Consider the following 20,132-nt stretch of genomic DNA (forward strand, 5'->3'; position numbering starts at 1 on the left):
TCATAGGTACAGCTGTCACTTCAAAATAGCTCTGTGCACAGCAAGTCCTGGGCTGTCTGGGACTGCAGGAAGATACCTGGAGTCCTCTCTGGTGATGGCCTGAGTGCCCACAGAAAGGGCTCTGAGTGCCACCTCTGGCACCAGTGCCATAGGTTAGCCATCACTGGTGTAGGGAATTAGAGGACTGAGGGGGTAGCTGTAGAATGGGTAGTTTGTTTGCAGTGTTGAGTGGTCGCTGGAAGAAGTCTTACTGGTGCTCTGGACCTAGAGAAAAAAGAAATAAAAATTGACATCTACAGCTATAGATGATGTTACTTGGGAATCCCTGGATATAACTGTGACCCAGAACTGAGATACGATCCTTGTTTTGAGCTTGTACACATCCATATTTTATTATGTTATACACAGATCTAAGCCGACATGTTATAAATAATAATAGTAAGCTTTATATAGCGCCATCATATTCTGTAGAGCTTCACAATTAATAGGGGACTTATACAAATAAAATACATTACAGGGTACAAACAGTATTGAACAATAGGAGTGAGGGTGTGTAAAGAAGTGTCAATTTGGCCCAATCCCAGTTGTGCAGGCATGGAAACTGACAATTTTACACAGATTTCACCCATTTTATGTCTAATTTTGCAGGACGATCCCACAATCACAGGACAGTTAGGTCGCGTTCACACGTGGCCTTCGTTGTTGCGTTTTGAAATGCAATTCAAAGGCTCCACTTGTGATCAGACGTTGAGGTAACATTGCGTTTCCAACAAAATGGAACAATGTTACCATAACATATGATCACGGGTGTAACCTTTGGATTGTTTTTCTAAACGCAACGTATATACCACGTGTGAACACGTCCTTAGACTTGGGAGGGATTTTGGAGCATAAAAGATGCCACCTTGAAATGCAGATGGCTTTCTTTTTCATTATTATTTTGCTTTTCATTTTGTAATCCATTTTTTTGGTTAAAAATAAATAAATTACCACAAAAATAGAAAGCATATTGCATGTGAAAGAGAGTGCTAACGACCAATCAGAGTACAGCTATCATGTTGCAAACTGCTTTGGAAATATCAAAGGTGAATCCTTATTGGATCACCGTCTGACGAGGTAATTTTTTTAATCGTTATAATCATAATTTCCATTGACTAATGTGGTGGAATGGTATAATGTATGAAATACTTCTGATGATGCTAAACTACAACTCCCAGCTTTCCCCTGACTGCTTGATGTCTTAATTGGGCTGATGGGAGTTGTAGTTTACTAAAACCCGCAGAGTGAGCGCTAGCGGTTAATAGTGCAGCAGCTTAGAACTACAATACCCGGGATGCTCCGCGCCACAGCCCAACAGCCCAGCATGCTGTGCGCTCTGACTATCCCGGCAGTACCATCCTGTGTGTGAAAATAATAATGGCGGCCCCCGGTTCCTCTCAGGCTCCGGTATCTTTCGGTTTCAGTCGTGTCTCCAAACCAAAGCTCCTTGTTCCCGGTAATAAGGAGGCGGGAGATGGTGAAGAGAAGGAGTATCTGCTGGCGGCGGAGGGGAAGGAGCTGCTGAGGTGAGACATGAGTATGTTTTGCACCCCGGAAAGCTGGGTGACGATTACCATGGCCACTTCTCTCTCAGGGCTCTTGGAAAGCTGGGCGACGGACACTATGGCCACTTTCCTGGTGCTGTGCTCAACAAATATGCCACTCAGGGCTCTTGGAAAGCTGGGTGACGACCACTATGGCCACTTTCCTGGTGTTGTGCCCAACTGATATGCCATTTAGTGCTCTTGGAAAGTTGGGTAACGACCATTATGGCCACTTTCCTGGTGCTGTGCTCCACAGATATGCCATTCACGGCTCTTGGAAAGCTGGGTGACGATCACTATGGCCACTTTTCTGGTGTTGTGCCTCACAGATATGCCATTTAGGGCTTTGTGAAAGCTGGGTGACGACCACTATGGCCACTTTCCTGGTGTTGTGCCCAACTGATATGCCATTTAGTGCTCTTGGAGAGCTGGGTGACGACCATTATGGCCACTTTCCTGGCGCTGTATTCCACAGATATGCCATTCAGGGCTCTTGGAATGCTGGGTGGACATGTAATATAGTCATGTGACATCACACTCGGGCGAATTGTCCTGAACAGATAAAGTAATAACGTAAAGGGTCAGAGTGATGAGGACATATTTACTGCGAAATTGCAGCTGAGAACCCCTTGATGAAGGGAAACTTGTCTGTAGTAACATATTGCAGCCACTGCACAGAAAATGGAGCTGTTCTTTTATATAAACATTCTATGTTTTGATTCTGGAGGTAGAGATTCCGAAACTGTTGACCCCCTTTGGACCCTTTTGTTGATTAACTTTACTAATAGAAATGGGAAACCTGTCACTACATTTTATGCATTTTAAAGGAAATCAACCATTTGATGCATTATGAAGCAAACATGAGAATGCTGTAGCTACACTGATGCAGGCACATATCTTGTTTAATCCTTGAGCTGAGTGGTTTTGTAAAAAAAAAACAATTATAAAATTCAGGACCTTGGGAAAGCTGGGTTGCAACAGGCTGCCGTACATAAACACATTGGACAGTTCAGGAAACTCCGTGTAGACAGGACTTATCGACCTGAGTTGGATGACGTGTACACAGCAGCTGGGGGATGGTGCAGCAATTTATTGCTTCTGCCTGTCAGACACAACTCAGTCATAACATAATTCTCTGGAGCAGTGTAAGAGGAGAAGAGCCGAGCCAGGCACAGGAGCGACAGAGCCTCATTATCCTGAATGTCATAATTGTTTTTTCACCAAAACCATTAAAAAAGATATGTTTCTGCATCAGTGTAGCTACAGCATTCTCAAGGTATGTTTGCTTCATAATGCATCAAATCAAATGGTAGGTTTCCTTTAGAGGGCATCTACCACCAGAATGTATGCAAGACTGTATGCAATTGAGCCTGAGGCTCATTTGCATACATCCCTTCATCCTCAGGTCGGGTATGAAATGTTCTTCATCCCCCCATTGCCATGTAAAAATGAGAAAAGTCATATTTTGCCTTAGATGAGTATAGAGGTTGCAGGCGGAGAGTCACTTCAGGCACCCCTGCGTTTGATTCTGTAGTAACTACAAATTGGCATCTGGTGTCATATTAAATATAAGAATCTCATATTTCGGATTGCTTAAAAAAAAAAGTGGGAACTGGATTGGCTGCTCTCATTTCCATGTATGTCCTTTACTGCCTGTATCTCAGAGCCACAATCTGGAAGATGAGGTTTTTTAATATTACACCAGAACCATGTTTCTAGGTGCTACAGAACTGAAGATACGGTCACCTGAAGTCACAGCTTCCCGCAGCCTCTTAACTTTACTTATCTTGGGCATAATATGACTCTTCTCTGCTCATTTTCAAATGAGAAGTTTTTTTTTTTTTTTATAGGTTAAGAGGCGAGATTTCAATTAAAAACAGGATTTTGTAGAAAAAACACTTCACACTCTACCTAAGGGGATAGTAGTTTGATCAGGTAAAAATCTAATGACAGGTTCCCTTTGAATCAGGTCTGTACAGGCAGTCCCCGGGTTACATACAAGATAGGGTCTGGAGGTTTGTTCTTAAGTTGAATTTGTATGTAAGTCGAAACTGTATATTTTATAATTGAAGTTCTAGACAAATTTTTTTTCTTTTGCCCCAGTGACAATTGGAGTTTCAAAATTTTTGCTGTAATTGGACCAAGGATTATCAATAAAGCTTCATTACAGACATCTTACAGCTGATCATTGCAGTCTGGGGCTATAGTATCACCCAGAGAGCTTCATCAGTGGTCACAGTGGGCAGAGGGGTCCGTCTGTAACTATGGGTTGGCTGTAAGTCGGGTGTCCTTAAGTAGGGGCCCGCCTGTAATTGAAATATTATACAGCAAGAAATAAACTAGAAAACTCCCTATGACAGTGATGGCGAACCTTTTGGGGAGTGAGTGCCAAAACTACAAGCAAAAGCCACATACTTTTCACAAAGTGCCAAATGCCAATTTAAAGTAACTAAAGTAACTCACAGGTTTCAAACGTATTGGCATCCTGAGGACACCAATACAGTAGAAAGGAGAAATTCTGATTATTAATGTAGTTTACCTCTAAAGTCCCTTAACAGGACGAATCACAGGTCCGGAGAAGAGTCTATAATGATAATCCAGCTCTGTCAGCACCTCCTTGCTCCTCTTGCACTTCTAGTCACTTTAAAATAGTGCCAAACGAGGCACATACTGGGCTGCCTGTGCAGGAGAAGGTATGGTGACCTGGATCATAGCCTGGGTGCCCACAGAGAGGGCTCCGAGTGCCACCTCCGGCACCCGTGCCATAGGTTCGCCACCACTGACCTATGACTTCCCACTATGTCTCTCTATACCAGCTGGAGGTCACATACATAGCACAAGCCTCTCATATAGATAGAAAGTTATAATGACATTAGAAGCTTCAGTTTGGAGAAGTCACATTTTATTGATGGTATAATGGTCAGAATGGTGGATTGTCTTGATCCCTGATGTCCGCCCATACATGTTACATGGCAGGTGAGGTGGATGATGATACTATTCATCTGAAAGTAAACCCCTATAAGGTGACTTGAAGTGCTGGTAGATCTGATTAAGAACAGGTACATGGCATAATGCATCTTCCATCTATATCTAGCAAGGCCGGTTCACCACATGCATCTCACCTGCCATATAACATCTATAAGACCAAGCCAGAAGAAGCAGAGTAACATCATCCACCTGCTGCCATGGGACATCTACACTCACCGGCCACTTTATTAGGTACACCATGCTAGTAACGGGTTGGACCCCCTTTTGCCTTCAGAACCGCCTCAATTCTTCGTGGCATAGATACAACAAGGTGCTGGAAGCTCCTCAGAGATTTTGGTCCATATTGACATGATGGCATCACACAGTTGCCACAGATTTGTCGGCTGCACATCCATGATGCGAATCTCCCGTTCCACCACATCCCAAAGATGCTCTATTGGATTGAGATCTGGTGACTGTGGAGGCCATTTGAGTACAGTGACCTCATTGTCATGTTCAAGAAACCAGTCTGAGATGATTCCAGCTTTATGACATGGCGCATTATCCTGCTGAAAGTAGCCATCAGATGTTGGGTACATTGTGCTCATAAAGGGATGGACATGGTCAGCAACAATACTCAGGTAGGCTGTGGCGTTGTACCAAGGGGCCCAAAGAGTGCCAAGAAAATATTCCCCACACCATGACACCACCACCACCAGCCTGAACCATTGATACAAGGCAGGATGGATCCATGCTTTCATGTTGTTGACGCCAAATTCTGACCCTACCATCCGAATGTCGCAGCAGAAATCGAGACTCATCAGACCAGACAACGTTTTTCCAATCTTCTACTGTCCAATTTCGATGAGCTTGTGCAAATTGTAGCCTCAGTTTCCTGTTCTTAGCTGAAAGGAGTGGCACCCGGTGTGGTCTTCTGCTGCTGTAGCCCATCTGCCTCAAAGTTCGACGTACTGTGCATTCAGAGATGCTCTTCTGCCTACCTTGGTTGTAACGGGTGGCGATTTGAGTCACTGTTGCCTTTCTATCAGCTCGAACCAGTCTGCCCATTCTCCTCTGACCTCTGGCATCAACGAGGCATTTCCGCCCACAGAACTGCTGCTCACTGGATGTTTTTTATTTTTCGGACCATTCTCTGTAAGCCCTAGAGATGGTTGTGCGTGAAAATCCCAGTAGATCAGCAGTTTCTGAAATACTCAGACCAGCCCTTCTGGCACCAACAACCATGCCACGTTCAAAGGCCTCAAATCACCTTTCTTCCCCATACTGATGCTCGGTTTGAACTGCAGGAGATTGTCTTGACCATGTCTACATGCCTAAATGCACTGAGTTGCCGCCATGTGATTGGCTGATTAGAAATTAAGTGTTAACGAGCAGTTGGACAGGTGTACCTAATAAAGTGGCCGGTGAGTGTATAAGACCTTTACTTTATCACACAGTGATATGTGGAATCAATCATCCCTTTGCATTGCTGGATAAATAATTACCCATAGGATAAGGAATAGCTTGAAAATTTGCTACTATCCCGTTAATAAGTAAAAAACAAATTAATGATAAACATTGCAGGAATAAAGGAAAGGGTGTGTTTTTAAATTTTTTTTTATAGTTAAACTTTTGAGGCTTTGCTTGCTCGTACACTATACTGTAGTATATGGTAAATTTATATTCTTCAGCTATTACAGTCTGCCTCCAGCAGATTTGGCTGCAGTAAAGGGGCAAACTTCAGCGAAGATTTCAGCGCGGAAGGGCGTGTCATATATACCTGATATGTGCCGCTCTTTCCTCTCTGGTAGCCTCCACTATTTTCATAGTTCCCGTTGACTGTAGTGGAGAGCTGTGTACATTTGAGGCCTGCGCCAACCACTCCTCCATTCCTGACAGCAGTAAGACTCGGGTCAGGAGACCTTAGGACAGATCATTTGGATCTTCACTTTTCCTATTTCGTATGTAAGGACTATGAAGTGACTTTGGTCTTTCTAGTCTGATATATTTGTATATTTAACGTCGAGGGGATGTCAGCATCATCTCACAATATAATTGTTCATAAAAGTTGTTTTGCAGCAGATGTTATCTTCACTCTGCTATAACCCCCCACTGATCATGACAATGGGGGTCCCATTCTTTTTAAAAGGCAAGCTGTCAGGTGTAACATGTGTTCTGCTGCACCGTCCCTTAGTATGGGAGTGATGGAAATTGCCGGGCACAGTGCTTGGATATCTCCTACAACCCTATTTGCTGTCTGTCAGTAACGGACATACCCCAGCACTGTGCTCGGCAATATCTGCTATTCCCGTACTAATGAACGGTGCAGCAGGATGTATACTAAGGCCGTTGGTGAGAACAGGATCCCCTTTCTCCAGATTGCTGGAGGTCCGTTCTGGTGATTGTAAGGTGTCCCAGCAGTCGGACTCCACTAAGGCTTCATACACCATTGACTTCTGTAGTGCACAGTCACGGTGCGGTGAGGCAAAGTGCATGCACTGTGACTGCGCCGGGAAGCCGTGCAACAAATTATAGAGCAGGTCCTGTTCCTGACTGTATTGGGTTGTGGCCAAGCAGGATTTGTAATGGACATTAGCGGTGTGAGTATTCGCACACAGTCATTTGCGTGGGGCCACAGTTTGTAGTCACTAATTTCATTGGTTTGTACGTGTCCCTTGGCTTTGGTTTCCCGTCACTAATATATTAGGATACGTGATCCAGATCAGATGTGTTAGAGGAGCAGATCCCCCTCTAACCTTGTACTAATGCTCAGCACTACTTCCAGAAATCACCTTTTATGATTGTGTGGAGTAGGAGGTAAGTAACATCAGGGGACAACCACACTTTTTAGAAAGCTTGTGGAGTGGATATGCAATGCATCCAGTTATCAGCAGGTTTTCTGTGATGGAAAATTCTCTTGTTCTTCTTTGCCATATTTTTTTTTTTTTTTTGGGAGAATGTATGTGATCCACGGCATTGGCTGCCGCAGGCGATCAGATTCATGACCTGACTTGAATGGAACAACTTATTAGCTTTATAGCAATTATGCTAATGCCGATTATTATGCTGCTTTAACTTACAACGAGGCATAGAACAACATTACCGTGTACCTCAGGGCACCAGTTCTGTTCTCATTATCTGGGCACCTCCTGTTCATTTGCATATAAGCAAAGGGGAGGTTCTCCTGCAAACAGCGGGTCTCACAAGAGTCAGGCTTGTCCGTCTGTCACTGGATCGCTACCTAGAGTTTCTTTAAGATAGAAGCTCACGTAGAAATTGACCAAACCCTGCAATGCCACCTCCTGTCTGCTCTGATCACACACCACATTTATGTAGATTTATGTCTTTGTGCTCTGTTAATAATCCCATGATGCCTCAGCACAGGATCAAAAGGGGAGGTTAGAAACTGTAATATATCTTCCTGCTAAATGGACAAAAAGGGGGTTCCTGGAAGTATACCAGCTACCAAACAAGTACTCCTCACCTTGTAGAGCACTTTATAAGCTTTCCAGATGTAATACCTTTCCTGTTTTTTCTGCAATCTGCTGTTTAAGAGAAAATTTAGATTGATGGTAAGTGCTTTTGGTGCACCAGGGGCGGAATCATGCCTGTTTTATTCCTTTTATACGCTTCTTTCCTTGGGTGATATGGTACATCTCCAGGCGCAGACCCTCCCCTACTGCACTGGAAAGCTCATTAAATTGTGCCCAAGATGACCAATTGCTGGGAAACAGGAGTTGAACCCTTCACAATTTGCTTGTAGGATGTTTTGGGAATTGCTAGATGGAATTGTACATTGTTATTTGTCCCTTGGATAACATAAAAAGGGATCATCCCATGTCCAGGTTTAGTAGTTGTATCACATGGAGAGTGGATAACAATGTGATTGGTGGAGGGTCTTACTACATGGACCCCTACAAATCACACTAATTGGAGTGGAAGGTCCATAGTACCTGCTGAACAGTCTATGTGTATAGTAGCCATAGTCGTAACAGTGCATAAGTGCAAGTGTGTATAGGTCACTGTAATGCATCTTAGTATAGATGTGAGAATGTAAAACTGACATTGAATTTATCTGTCAGGTTAGGGTCCCATCTGTGTATTAAAGCAGTACCTCTAAGGAGAGGCTTCAGCCCGAGATTCTGTGTTTGGATTGTCTGGGCTGCTAGTAATAATGCATGAGGGGAGAGCTCAGCATTCTGGGAAGTGAGGGAAAGCTGTTCTGGCCTCAGGATTTTATTAGTTGGGCTGATAGATATGCCTGGATGGATCTCGGGCTACAAAGAAGCCAGTAGATATAGGTACCATTGGAATTCTTTACAATTTTTGGTCAGGCAACTTCAATCGTGCCTTCTTTCCTGCAGCTTTTAATGCCTAAAAAGTGTGGCCAGAAAGTATGAAGGACTGAGATTTCACCATCCACATCTTTTTTTAAATCAGAAACTTTTATTGCTTTCACTTATAGCATAGATATGCACAATACAAATTGCCAGTAGTCAGTGCATATGAATACAAATGTATATTCAGTATAAACACATAGAACATTCCCCAGATCCACCCCCCACCCAACAACCATTTGGTCTGCCACCTCTCCCTTAATCCATCTAGTCATCACCAATACAGCCTTCAATATACTAGGATAACCCTTACTGTCCCAGTATACTCCCCATATTTAACCTGGACCCACCATCCATGTCTGGTTTTCACTTTTTATAAATTGCCTGCAAAAAAAAAACTGAATGTGTAAGACCAGCCTGATGAAGGAGAAGCTGCACTAGTGGGTTTGTGTGGTAGGACGAGGTAAAGTGAGGTCTTTTTGCAATACTTGTACATGAGAAATTGCATATCCCACACATATGTGGTTATTCATCTACAACTTCTGAGAAGAGTGAAGGAGCTGCCACCTCCTGTGGTTTCTCTCTAGTGCTCACTGGAATTTGTTATTAACATTATTACGACGTACAGTACTTAATATGCAGCCAAGCGTTATCATGTCAGATCATGGCTAGTAGCTCCTCCACAATCCTTCAAGCTTGTTATCCATGGCCTCCTTCATTCTAAAATCATCTTTTAAAGTGAATGCGTCTGAGGTGCTCTGGGGGTGTTACTAGAGCCCCTCAGTGATGTCTTTTCACTGGTTGTTACAATGATCTGAGCAGGGAGTGATGTTCAGCTCATTGTAACAGCCAGTGAAAAGATCTCGCTGAGGGGCTCTGCAAACATCCCCCAGAGCCCCTCGGGCTTAGTAGCATACTTTTTAAAAGTTTATTTTAGAAGAAAGAAGGCCATGGATAACAAATATAAGAAGATTACCGCTGGCGCTGTGTCTGAATCTAGACTGTCACCGGTTAAACCATGTTTTGATCCATGTTTTTTTAGGAAAGTTAAGGCATTGCCGGGGATGGGTTTTCCCACCCTTTTCAGAACACATGCACCCTGATTGTTTGGATGTGAACTACAGAATAAGCTGTGACTATTTTAATGGTCGTCGTTACGCGCTATTGTTTTACAGCACCCTTAAAGTGTTGGTTCAAGTGTATTATTGTTGTACCTTGGGATGCCCACCTATCATGGCGGATAACTGGGGTGCTACACCTCTTCATGTGAGTGGGTTCAGACCTCAATAATCATAAAGTGATGATGTGGCCTAGAGAAAAGATGCTGTAATTTCCACTTTTTTACAGTTTTTACTACTCTCTTATTTTTTGCAGCACTAAACCAGCTCCAGAGAACAAACCTCTAGTGATCCCCCTCATACAGAAGAATCGGTGGTCTCATCTGAGCAAAGAGAGAGTGGAAAATGGCAGCACAGAGAAGGAGCTTGATCCGGTGCTCTCGCAAGCCGTGCAGGAGCTTATTGAAGGTATACGCATCAGACAAAGACTTAGTTAATTGTAGCATGGGGTCACCCACATTATACTTGCCCTGTTAAATTTTGAACTTGCCACGGGTTACACGACTTTTGAGCAGCGGGATTCGGCACTTCATGTCACATGTCCTGCTGTATCCATGCTTCCTCTGTGATCACACCTCCCATATCAGTGTTTGGAGGGGCGTGCAGAGGACGTACACCTGCAAGAGACTTTCTGTTAATAATCGGGGAATAGCAATTTTTTCATTTTTTTTTTTTGCTAGATAAACAGTAGAGAACAGATTATGTATCAGCTAAAATAATAGCATAAAGTAAATGGTGAGAAAGGGGAATATCAGTTCTCAATAAAGTATATACACAATTGATTTTCTTGAATAGCCATGGATGTAGAAAATTGATTTTGTTCGTTTTTTTGTTGTTGTATAAAGAATCTCGGAAAAAGGAGCAGGAGAATCCTGAGGGCGGCTCTAGTATCAGCATACCAATACTTATGCAAAACAGAGTACCTGATGGATATGAAGATGGAGATAAAGTGAATGTCAGCCTGAGGCCAGAGTCTGTAAGTCATTCGTTTGTTTTCTCTGCATCCTAATTGTCTAACATTGTGGCTCTGGCTACCACTTAGAGAGTGAAAAGGAGTCCATGTTGCTGCATTTATCCTGTTATGTGTGTGTGTTTTTTAATATAATTAATTCTATATACTTCTACAGGCAGAAGCTGCAGACTATGAAGTGGTGCCAGTGGAGCACTATGGGATGGCAATGCTGCGAGGTATGGGCTGGAAGGAGGGAGAAGGTATTGGAAAGACCTTCAAACAGTGAGTGTTATACATTATAGGTCATTATACATGTTTTAAAAGTAAAGTCCTGTTGTAACTTCTGTAAAGTGGCAGAGAACTCATTAACAAGACAGTGTTTTTATTCTAATGAATAGAGGGGATCCTTGTCTTGTGCGCCAGCGTATGATAGCGGCCAGGCCCCCACTTGTCGCGCCAGAAACTTTAGGAGGCTTAGGCAACTTGATGTATCCTGCGGGCCACAAGGCCGGCAAGCAAAACTACACCAGGCCTGACCTGACATAGTTTTGCGTAAAAACCAGCAAACTAAACACCACAGACACGAGGTGGGAAACGTACCCGCCACCGTGCCCCTGTGCTCCCCTCCAAGCCCACATGGTGTGCAGGAGGCGTATTTACTACTCTAATAGCAAATTATTGCACAATAATTTTTGATTATTTAACTGCTTCTATGCCAGAAAACTGGTGTGGAAGCAGTGTTAAATCTCCTCCTCTATCTCTTGTAGAAATAGTTAACTTTTGAGTAGGATCTATAAATTTTAGGAAGGGATCTGGAACACCTAGATCACTTCACAAGGCTCCCCCAACCTTGAAAGAGCTCTATCCCTGTCCCCTTAATGGTCCATTATGCATCAACATGGCTCCAGCACTTCTCCACATGTAGTCTTGGTCTATCCACTATCTATTCTACACTATACAGTTCTTGTGATCTTGTTACCTGTATGCTTTTCTCCTTCCCCTTGTGTCCCCTTCCCCACTCTGGTTCCCCTATGTTTTATTGTTTTGAATGATACAGAAGCTGGCTATGTATCAAAAAAAAACCCCCTGTTTTCATTACTAATTACCCTGCGTGGGGTACACCTTGCGCTTTGACCTATTGTAAGGTATTTTTCTATGTTTTTTAAACCATAAAACCGTGTTGGAACTAAAAATTTAAGGAGGACTTCATTTCTCTTTGATCTAACTTAGAGATGTAAAGCCATTGGAGCAAAAACTTCGTCCCAAGGGTCTTGGACTAGGAGCTGACCGGTCCGCCATCAATGACCTTGAGCCCCAGAAACCTTGCAGACCCTTAAAGCCAGGGGACAAACCAGAGGAAGAATCAAAGGGCCTTGGTACAGGAAGCGCAGTATTGATACAGAGTGGTGCCCACAAAGAGCTATATGGGAAGGTAATGCCAGTTATAGTGGTATATATGAGACGTCATGGGTTTTCTTGTAGCCTTATTCTTATTTGCTTGGCTCTATTACTAGGTGGAAGGCCTGGATGCAGACAATTGCCGTGCAATGGTGAAGCTGGCTATTGGAGGGAAAGTCGTGACCGTCTCCCAATTTGCATTACGATTGGTTAATAGCACAGAGTACAACAAATACGCCAAAGATCTCAGTAAGTACAAGATGGCATTTCTATCCCAGCCATGTGTGCTGATCGTAAGCGGCAGAAGACGGGTGCGTCCTGTCACTCCCATTCTGATTTATTACACACCGCACATAATAATTACATCAGATTACACTGACTCAATAAGCACTCACATGATGGGTGTTACACACAGTATTCTGCAGCCTCCTCTGCTTCTTACCTCCACCCCATGTCCGGGTCGAGATAACACAATAGATTTTTCAGTAGATTTCAGCTGCTCTGCTTCTTTGCAGCTCCTTATCCTGCAGAAAGGAGTAATTATTTGGTTACCTGGATATGGATTTACACAAGGGTTACTGATTTACAAAGTGTAGTTGGGTGGTGGCCAGCCTTATGTACTCAGATCACTTTACAACCTCTGTACAATGTAAAGCGATAGATGAAAGTCTATTAGTTTTACAGCGTGAAATAAACTGAACGATTGCCCCACAGGTGACAAGTTATAGGTCCTTCTGATGTATCAGGCTAGATTATTCAATAGGAAGGAGATGAGCGGGGAATCCTTCATATATTATGCTTACTAACCATACTTTTTTGGAATGTTTTATGTTCTCACTTTACATATATTTTAGTTTATGTAACTAATGCATTCCTTCATGGGTGCAAATGGGTGTTGATTTATGATGGGATTCATATTAGCCCCTGTGTTTTCCATGTTCTTAAAACAGAAAGGTCTGCCAGACCATTAGCAAAAGTATCAAAAACCCAGGCAGAAAGTAGTGTGTTCTTTGTTTCTCTCCTAGATCTGTGCGGAACGAAATATAAGGCTAAGCAGAACTGTGTGTCCTGGTATATTTTGAGGTGTAGGCTTCATTTTCGTATCCATTCCAAGACCCCCACCCCCATCCTGGCCTGCCTGGCTGTTCATGGAGAAGGCTCTCTCCATTTATAGGACTTATGTAAACAGTGGAGCACACTAGAGCTGGGAGGGACCATGTGGAAGAAATCTTCCATCATAAAAAGTTTCATAGTATAATCCTTGTGCTTGTGTATACAGAGGGAGCTGAGGGGGGATCTGCAAACATCAGTAATGGAGCAGGGACTACAAGACTACGTCTTATCAGCAGACACTGAGACTCTGTCATAGAACTGTGACACATGTAATGCTGGCACCTAGCAGGAATCTGGACGAGATAGCCGGGGTGTGCATTGCTGAAATGCTGGCTCATCAGTCACTAGTAATGGAGGAGGGCTGACACTGGAGCGGGGTGGTGTTTTAGGATGGGAAACAGGGTGGAGTCTTTTCTAATGAGACAGGATTAGTACCTGTATACACTGTGGGAGATCCGAGTCAAGTGGTGACAAATGGTTGGAAAGCTGCATGGGAAATTAACTCTTTACATTAAACATAGTTGCTTAAGGAGACTATTTTTAGGTTCCGCAACATGTTCCTAAAATTTTGCACATCCTGTTGTTACGTGTGGGAACGGCTTGGACATTTTAAGGGCAAAATTGAGAACTTGATTCCTAGTAACATTTCTACTTATTGTTTCCAGTTACACTTTTTTTATTTGTAAGGAAGCATTTCTTTAGTTCTTATTAACCGTTTAGATTCAATAACAAATAATCTAATCTACAACATGGTCCCTGATCCCATTGAAGAACTGGCCACATGGACTATTAAAAATATTTTAGGAAAACTCCCTTAATATCTGATGGGACTTTATTTTACAAGTCAATGTAATATATTTTAATTCTATCCCAGGTCGCTTAAGTAAAGCAGAACCGCAAAAACAACAGCAGGATGTTAAAGAGGAGCAGCGGAGGGAACGATCCCAGGATAGAGAGCAAAGGAGACAAGGCGATGAGGAAACCAGAGAGCAGAGGAGGAATGGACACTCCAGCAGCAAAGAGAAAAGACATCGACCAAGGAGCCCGGAAAAAGAGAAAGAAAAGAAGAGGCAAAAACAGGACGAACAGAGGTAAATTACCTGATGAAGTCACTAACCGTCCACCAGTTTAGAGAAGGCTGTAAACTACAGTGGGGTAATGAAGTTTGATAGAAAGATGAGGTACACTTAAGGCCGCATTCACACAACCGTAGGGAAACGCATGTACGAGCACTGTACACATCATACCTGACCTGTTTTGCATTATCAATCACATGTAGTTTCCCTCTAGAGCAGTGATAGCGAACCTTTTAGACACGGAGTGCCCAGCCTACAACCAAAACCCACTTATTTATCCCTAAGTGTCAACATTTTAAGTACAATTTAAGCAGTAACTTCTTGCTCCCTTCTCTGTTATAACTGTCAATCGTATCAGAATCCTAAGAACACCAATACATTAGAAAGCAAGGGTGACAAATTTGTGTTCTCCTGAATAGGAACAATTTTCGAGCCTGGAGCTGAAGCTACAATGATAATCCAGATCTGCCCACACCTTCCCATTCCTCCTGTAGTCTCAGGCAGCACTGTTTCTTTAAGATGGCACTAAGAGCAGCAAATCCTGGGCTATCTGGGAATCCATGAAGATCCCTTGTGCCCTCTTTGGTGTTGGCCTGGGTGCCTACAGACAGGGCTCCGAGTGCCACCTCTGGCACCCTTGCCATAGGTTCGCCACCACTGCTCTAGAGTCTGGCCATCTGTGTTGTCACCATCCTCTGCCATTCGTTTGCTGACTGCTTGTAGCTTATCCCGTGCTGTTGCTTCTTTTGCAGTTGGTTACATCGCGACTTGAGGGTTCGATTTATTGACAAACGTTACAAAGGAGGAAAATACTACAACTCCAAGGTAATTGTTACTGTTCACTTCTACGGTATATGTGTGGTGCTGTTCGTAATGGTCTTATCTGTCTCATAAATTCTCATTTATAAGCATACCTTGTAACCCCACTGCCAAGACTATTTTGTGTGACATAAATACTTTTCACATGGCACATTGTATCAGATCATGTACAAAATCTACATATGCTGCCATATTGTAGTGTGGCAGTATATGGTAGGATAGATCAGATAACCTAGGGTAAAAGTACCCTAGGGGGGGCTGAAAAACAGTATAAAAATAAACAAAATCATAAACATTTTGGGTATTGCCATATCCCAAAATAATAATAATAGTTATTCCCGGCGTTGAATGTCATAACTCGTCACTTATGTGCGTTTACTACTTGTGTTTCTGTTTAATGAACACAGCTGGGTGTGAAAGATTCCTTATGTCTGTCATGTTTTCGCACTCTGCCTCTGTCCTTTCATTCTCCATAACTGTGAGGATTAAGTTGTAATCTTACTCCTGTATTTTTTCCACTATGCAGATGTTGGTAGAAGATGTCTCGAGCCCCTTAACCTGTGTGTGTCGGACTGAAAGTGGACGAATCCTTGAAGGTAAATACAGGCTCATGGACACAGACTTTGGTAAACTCCTAAAAGGACCTTCTCCTGCAACTAAAACACAGCAGTTATAACATGTCTGATACGCATCAGATACCTTGTTATAGTTATCTAGCTCTTAGATGCCATGGAAATTCTTTTTCCCAAAAATCTGTTGTTTTATTTGTGTAGTTTGGACAGTATTCTACTGATATTGGAACCATCCACCACCTGTGAAAGGGCGCTTGGTACCCCCTAGTGGTAGCTGCAGGCAATGTTATCGTTTGGACGAACATGTTTTGCATTCTATTTTGGTGCTGTGCCAGATTACTAGGGATTCTGTACTGCTGAATGTCTGTTTTTGGGAATTGCATTTTATTATAATATAATTAGTTCAAATATCTATCAAGTGCTAGACTGTCAATGGCGCTACTCTTGTCTGCAGGCTGTGAATGGTACTGCAGCTCAGCTTCCTTCCAGTGAAATGACATTACAACAGCTTTGGATATTGGGTTTCCACATACTTATGTTGTAGGTTTACATTAGGACTAATCTGGGTGATCTGCTAGAATGTGCTGTTCTCTCCCACAGATGTAAAGCAGGACATGCTGGAAACTGTCATCCCTAAAGAAGACGGAGACCATGTAATGGTGGTGCTGGGAAAACATAGAGGACAGGCAAGTACAAAGTTTTTCCTTTATATAGACTCTTGGCTCCCTCCTAAAGAGGGTTTTCCTGCCTAAGACTATCCATGTCTTTTACATGGAAGTGTGAGGGGAGCAATGCCCTGACACCCCACAATCAACTGTTTGATGAATACTTTAATGGTTTAGGGGATGAAAACAGATTTTGGAGTGTCTTGGTGGTTTTTATTTATTTTTTAAAATTTGATTCCTGTATTATACTACAGGGGGCAGATCACCAACTGATGAGTTAAAGGGGTTGTCCCGTCTAAGCAAGATATGCAATCCCTGCGGCTCCATTGAGATGAATGTAAGCTCCATAGTGATCTGGGTGCAACGGGGGTACATAGGACCCCCTGTTCTCGTAATCCGAGGTGTCCAATCAGAGACCTCCACAGGTCATCAAGTTAGGCACTATCCTATGGATAGAGACTAACTTGCTTAGATGGGACAACCCCTGTATGATATTCAGGCTCCTCTGTAGTTCATCTATTTCAAATGTACATTACTACTTTCTCCTGATATTCACTGATCAACACATCGTGTCTTGAGTAATGGACTTTGATAGGTTGTTGGACATTATCCCAGTCTCAGCCTGACTTACAAACATTGACACATGAGGCCCTGCATTCATTTAGCCATTTAAAGGGATTGTTTACAAAGGTTTTGTCAAGCATTTGTTACACATTCCTGTTATTTGTACAGTTCACATAAACTATTGTCTAGTTATGTTCTCCATTATGACTTCAGCCTGGCTCCTAGATTATTGGACTAAAGGTTCAGTCTGGTGTGAAAGTGTCAGCCGGCAGCACCGTGGCAGTTTAGTGAAAACATGAAGACTCCTCATGCAAATGATGCTGCACTGAAATCCTGTGTCACGTTTGCACAAGCTGCAGACTGCTCCCTGCTCTCAGGAACATCCATAAAGCTGACAGCATTTTGGTGTACAGGCGGTCCCCTACTTAAGGACACCCAACTTACAGACAACCCATAGTTACAGATGGACCCCACTGTGACCTTTTGGTGAAGCTCTCTGGATGTTACTATAGTCCCAGGCTGCAATAATCAGCTGTAAGGTGTCTGTAATGAAGCTTTAGGTATAATCCTTGGTTCCATTACAGCAAAAAAAATTTAAACTCCAATTGTCACTGGGGCAGAAAAAAAAATAAAAAATTGTCTGGAACTACAATTATAAAATATACAGTTTCGACTTGCATACAAATTCTACTTAAAGGAAACCTACCACTTGTAGTGGCAGGTTTCCGATGGCAATATCGGGCACCAGCTCAGGGTGAGCTGGTGCCGGAGCTTATTTTAGTTAGTGTTTTAAACCGCGGTATCGCGGTTTAAAACACTTTTTAAACGTTGTAGCCGGCGCAGGCAGGTACGCGCTCGGCGCTTACCATGCGCGCGGCTACATAGGAAGTGAATGAGAGCCGCGTGCACGGTAAGCGCCGAGCGCGTACCTGCCTGCGCCGGCTACAACGTTTAAAAAGTGTTTTAAACCGCGATACCGCGGTTTAAAACACTAACTAAAATAAGCTCCGGCACCAGCTCAGCCTGAGCTGGTGCCCGATATTGCCATCGGAAACCTGCCACTTCAAGTGGTAGGTTTCTTTTAAGAACAAACCTACGGACCTGGGGACTGCCTGTATTTTAGTTTAATAAAAATAGAATTATTTATTCTGAGTCTTTCTTTTTTTGGATCAGCAGATCCAAAAGCAGAGGACTATTAGGATAGGTCATCAGTGACTCTGCACTCCTGGCGACTTAGCTTTTGGAGGGGGTCACGGTGCTTGTAAGAACATAGTGGACTCTTCATGAATTGCCCTTGGTCCGTCTATGTTCATGCTGTGCACTTACTGCTGGTGCATTGCTGTCCTGTCCCGGTTACAAGTTCGGCAGCCCCTTTGGATGGATAAGGTTGATGAGTTGCGCCCCCAACAATCTGATATTGACCACACATCCCAAGTATATTTTCATCATTGTACTGGTTCTGAAAACCCTCTTTTAAATAAAACCTGGGTTCTGAGGTACTGGATTACAAACTTTGCTCTTTTAATTAAGGCTTTAGTCTGCAAGTTAAAATGTTCTAGTTGCTACAATCCCCATCTATCCATAAAAAGCAAGAAAGAAAGAAAGAAAAAAAAATTATTCCTGTTAATTTTTCACTAAAGGTTTTGGAATTTTTTTTTTAGGTTGGGAAGATCCTACATAGAGAGAGGCAGAAGAGCAGAGCATTGGTGCAGCTAGAAGGAGAGAATGATGATGCGGTCACCCTCAGCTATGATGTCATATGTCATTATACCGGGATGCGCGAGGACTGAGCACCGCACTGAGGCGGATAAAAGTTTTGTACATTCAATCCAGGCTATTGTAATTTTTATTATTTAATACCTGTAAATAAACTTTCTTTTTGTAAAATATTTGTAATTTCAATTTGTAAATTGCCAATTTTAGATTTTTTTTTTCTGTTCACGGCCGGGAATAATTCTTTTTTTTTTTTTTTTTATATCATGGTTGATCTGGTATTTTGGGATTTTGGGACACAGGAATAGCAAACATGATTATTTACATATCTGATCTAGGGAAAGGGGGGGGGGGGTTAATATTTTCATGTTGTTTTTTTTTTTGTTTTTTTTCCCCCTGCACTTTAAGGCCTCCAGTTGTACTTGAACCATAGGGAGTCTAATGGCTCATTTCATCTGTAACTCCCTGGCTCTGGAGGTCTGTGTTACAGATGTGGCCCTTAGGGTGTCAGACTGCAGCTTTGCCCCCTGCAGCATTTGAACAGTTAACAACTGCAATTGATGGCAGCAATCCCTCATATAACTACGTAAAAACTGAGTTCTCTCTATTAGAGTGGAACAATTAAAATATGAACACTTATTTCGAGGCTGTCCACTAATGAGCCCTTCTGTTGTAAGGGGACTTATAAATTAACCCTTTAAGCCAAAAATGGCTACCGGGATGAGAGCAGAAACCAAAGAGGAATATCTCTCTCACAAACCCATCATTAAACCATGGGACATCAAAACTGTGACTCTCAAACAATGGACCCGTGACCTGTTGCTGCCTGAGGTCTTTTCGCGCACTGATTTCAGGAGAAAAGACTGCACCAGTTGTAAATAAGAGTAAGGCTATATTCACACGAACGTATGGGGGACGTATATACGGCCGATATACGTCCCCCATACACTTCTATGGGCGCACGGCACCCTACGGGAGCGGTACGGTGCCGCACACGTGCGGCACCGTACCGTTCCGTACCCGGGAAAAAGATAGGACATGTCCTATCTTTTCCCGTAATACGGCGCCGTGCGCCATAGGTTGCGCTCACCTCCTCCTCCTCTCCCCGTACACTGCCGGTACGTTACGGTACGGGCGGGCAACGGCAGTGTGAATATAGCCTAACAATGAGACCTGATCTATGATTCGGCCATATACATTTTGGGGGAGATTTATTATGAGTTTCTGAGGTAAAATTGTTGTATTTGCCTGTACA

At 43.0% G+C, this 20,132-nt stretch overlaps 1 protein-coding gene across 1 annotated transcript; it reads left to right on the forward strand.

The window, feature by feature from the left end:
• The first annotated feature begins 1,319 nt into the window (after window positions 1-1,319).
• On the forward strand, window positions 1,320-19,053 carry GPKOW (G-patch domain and KOW motifs). Its single transcript, XM_072124297.1, has 11 exons — window positions 1,320-1,565; window positions 10,262-10,413; window positions 10,851-10,981; window positions 11,133-11,239; window positions 12,188-12,389; window positions 12,472-12,604; window positions 14,343-14,559; window positions 15,297-15,369; window positions 15,890-15,959; window positions 16,536-16,621; window positions 18,826-19,053. Exons 1-11 carry the CDS (start codon window positions 1,417-1,419, stop codon window positions 18,952-18,954), a joined length of 1,449 nt encoding a protein of 482 aa, XP_071980398.1. The 5' UTR covers window positions 1,320-1,416; the 3' UTR covers window positions 18,955-19,053.
• Window positions 19,054-20,132: the final 1,079 nt, after the last annotated feature.

Source organism: Engystomops pustulosus, chromosome 9, assembly GCF_040894005.1.
Source record: "Engystomops pustulosus chromosome 9, aEngPut4.maternal, whole genome shotgun sequence".
Taxonomy (NCBI): Eukaryota; Metazoa; Chordata; class Amphibia; order Anura; family Leptodactylidae; genus Engystomops; species Engystomops pustulosus.